The 2,609-nt window shown below is 38.3% G+C and overlaps 1 protein-coding gene across 1 annotated transcript; it reads right to left on the bottom strand.

Moving 5' to 3' along the window:
- Window positions 1-265: 265 nt before the first annotated feature.
- LOC137747153 (probable xyloglucan endotransglucosylase/hydrolase protein 6) lies at window positions 266-2,025 on the bottom strand. Its single transcript, XM_068487186.1, has 4 exons — window positions 1,765-2,025; window positions 1,485-1,585; window positions 1,200-1,396; window positions 266-961 (listed from the first exon to the last, which is right to left on the bottom strand). The coding sequence occupies exons 1-4, from the start codon at window positions 1,958-1,960 to the stop codon at window positions 571-573; spliced, it is 885 nt and encodes a 294-aa protein (XP_068343287.1). The 5' UTR covers window positions 1,961-2,025; the 3' UTR covers window positions 266-570.
- Between the last annotated feature and the right edge of the window lie 584 nt (window positions 2,026-2,609).

Here is a 2,609-nt window from a genome sequence, read left to right on the forward strand (position 1 = left end):
TGAAGTCCGATATTAGGCAACATTGGACGAGAACTGCCTTAGGATGGATGAATAACCTCTTCGAAAGTTTTCGTGTTACATATGGTTCGATTCAGTCGATCATTTGGACGAGTTGAAAACCTGTACACAAAGAAAATCGACCTCATTTTGTTTGTTTCCTATTTTTTTCTTTGTTAGCTCGTGTCAGAATGGACCAATTTCTTCTTTCAACAGTACGAAACAATGCCAGATTTTTGCTTCAAAATTCAGAAACTGATAGAAAGGGTTCAAATCAAACACATATCCTTTTCACTATAAAGCAGGAGTTTTTATTGGTACAATAATGCGAGCTGGATACACACATACAGCCACTAATAGATATCGACATTTGCTCCCTTCAAAAACAGACTTATCCTTCCATCCACAAATACACACTTAGATATACACAATAATTTTACCATAGTTCCCAATATACCCTTAACTATGCATGGCTCTCATTACACGTTAGTGTACAAGGGCACGTACGTTATAACAAGTATGAAATATGGATGTACGTACAAACAGTCATTGTTTATGGCAGATGGAGGCAACTTAGAAGCCCGCAGTGCACTCCGGTGGGGCTACTGGGTACCGGGATCTATCGGTGCAGTAGTCGTAGATCATGTGGTTGATACGAACCCACCTGTATCTTCGATAATCGAGGGCGCTGAGGGCTTGGTAGGAAGCGCCTTCCCACCAGTTATTGGTGCTTGAGGCACAAGAGGCTGGTCCTGGCACACTGCATCCCTCAATGTCAAAATCCTTGTAATATGAATAGAAAGGGGCTTTGCTCCAGTTTATCTTCTCAAGTCCTCCTCTAGTAGCCCAATCATCAGCTTCCCACAACGTCGAAAACACCCCCATAGGTTGGAGCTTTGGGTATGGGACCCCTCTGGCTTCATTGTTCTTGTACACCCTTATAGGCATATCATCCACATAGAAGCTGCACCACCAACAATATTGACATTCACACCGAATTATTATTACTGACAAATTTAAAATTAGTGAGAAAACAAATATTGTATTTTTATTGTAATGAAATATCTTCTTAGATAGTCTATCATGCATGTTGTCAGACTGTGAATTAGAATCAGTCATTTATCTGACCTACTTGTTATAAACAGTGTGACAACACAACATGTCTGATGTGCACATGTTTTTTATTGAACATATTAGCTTACACAATATGGTGATGATTCCAGAGGATTGTGTAAGTGTGGAAATCAGCAGCAGGGTCAAACCAGAGGTTAACCCTTTGCTCCCTATCACCCTTCCCATGAGCATAGATATTGGTTTGGACTGTATAAGGCTGTCCAGTCCGGTTCCCCAAGAATTCAAAATCTAGCTCGTCACGAACTGTATCGGTGTCAGAGTTCATCTGCCAAAACAATCAAAACAAAACAGATTAATTCATATAAATCAAGAAATCCAGAAACTTATTTAGGGTTTTGAAGCCGTGAAGTTACATAAAAAGCAGTGACAGTTCCAGCAGAGTCTCCAGGGATGAGCTTGATCTTCATGCTCACACGCCCAAACAAATACTTCTGTTTGGAGGCAAACCCACATCCTGAAAAAGTAGTGTATCAAAATTTGCCAGCGCTCATTACTTTGTCATATTTTGTGAAGACAAACAATAATCCGATCGATTCGAACTTTTTTCTTTTTCATAAAAAAAAAAAAAAAAAAAAAAAAAAAAACTATATTATTACTAAAATATATAGCAAAGTTGACCCCACGATCGGATACCGGAATTTTGGTCAAGAACGAGTTGGATGGCCCTCCCTCCATCGATTTGCCTGATATGAGAATCAGACCATGTGACTCGGAAGTCCTGAAGAAAAGTGGCTGGTCGTCCAAAAGATGAAAGAGAAAATAAAGAAAGAAAACAAAAGCAGAAAGAAGCAACGACAGCCCTCTTACTCCAACTAGGGTAAAGGGCCATGATTTTGTCACACACACAAATATATATGAGAGATTATATATGGAATTAATATTTTGAATGTGATTTAGATTATGAGAAGATGTGGGCTATTTATACATTTAGTTTGGGTAGGGGGAAGATTATTTGTGATTAAGACTGTGGCTTCCCAATGGAAAGTTCCATCACAACTTTGCTTTCCATCCAGCTAATGGCAAGCTTTCAGCTAGGTCCTACCCAACAGTTTGTATTCTTCTTTCGAGATTCTTCTTCTTAGTTAATCATCTAGGACGAGAGATTTTTCAGTGTAATTGGAACATAAAGTGGTGCACCACACATCACTATATTAATGGTGGAATATATGTGCTAAAAGATTAATAACTCAAAAAATACAATTTCCCACCACTTATATAAAAACATGTGGTGTACCATCTATGTTTCCGTCACAATGAAAAATTTCTCCTCCAGAATGCCATAATCAACTACCATAATTTTCTTCATCTTAATTTTCTACTATGCTAGTCGCACTTGGCCTAAATTTTGCGTGGGGTGAAATACACACACACACACACACACATCATCATCGCAATTGCACCCTATTGTTGTATTTGTTATAAAGAATAATGTCAGAGTAGAGTATTCAACTCAAAATTAATTAGTTATTTTGGTGAGT

The sequence above is a fragment of the Pyrus communis genome, chromosome 10, assembly GCF_963583255.1.
Source record: "Pyrus communis chromosome 10, drPyrComm1.1, whole genome shotgun sequence".
Taxonomy (NCBI): domain Eukaryota; kingdom Viridiplantae; phylum Streptophyta; class Magnoliopsida; order Rosales; family Rosaceae; genus Pyrus; species Pyrus communis.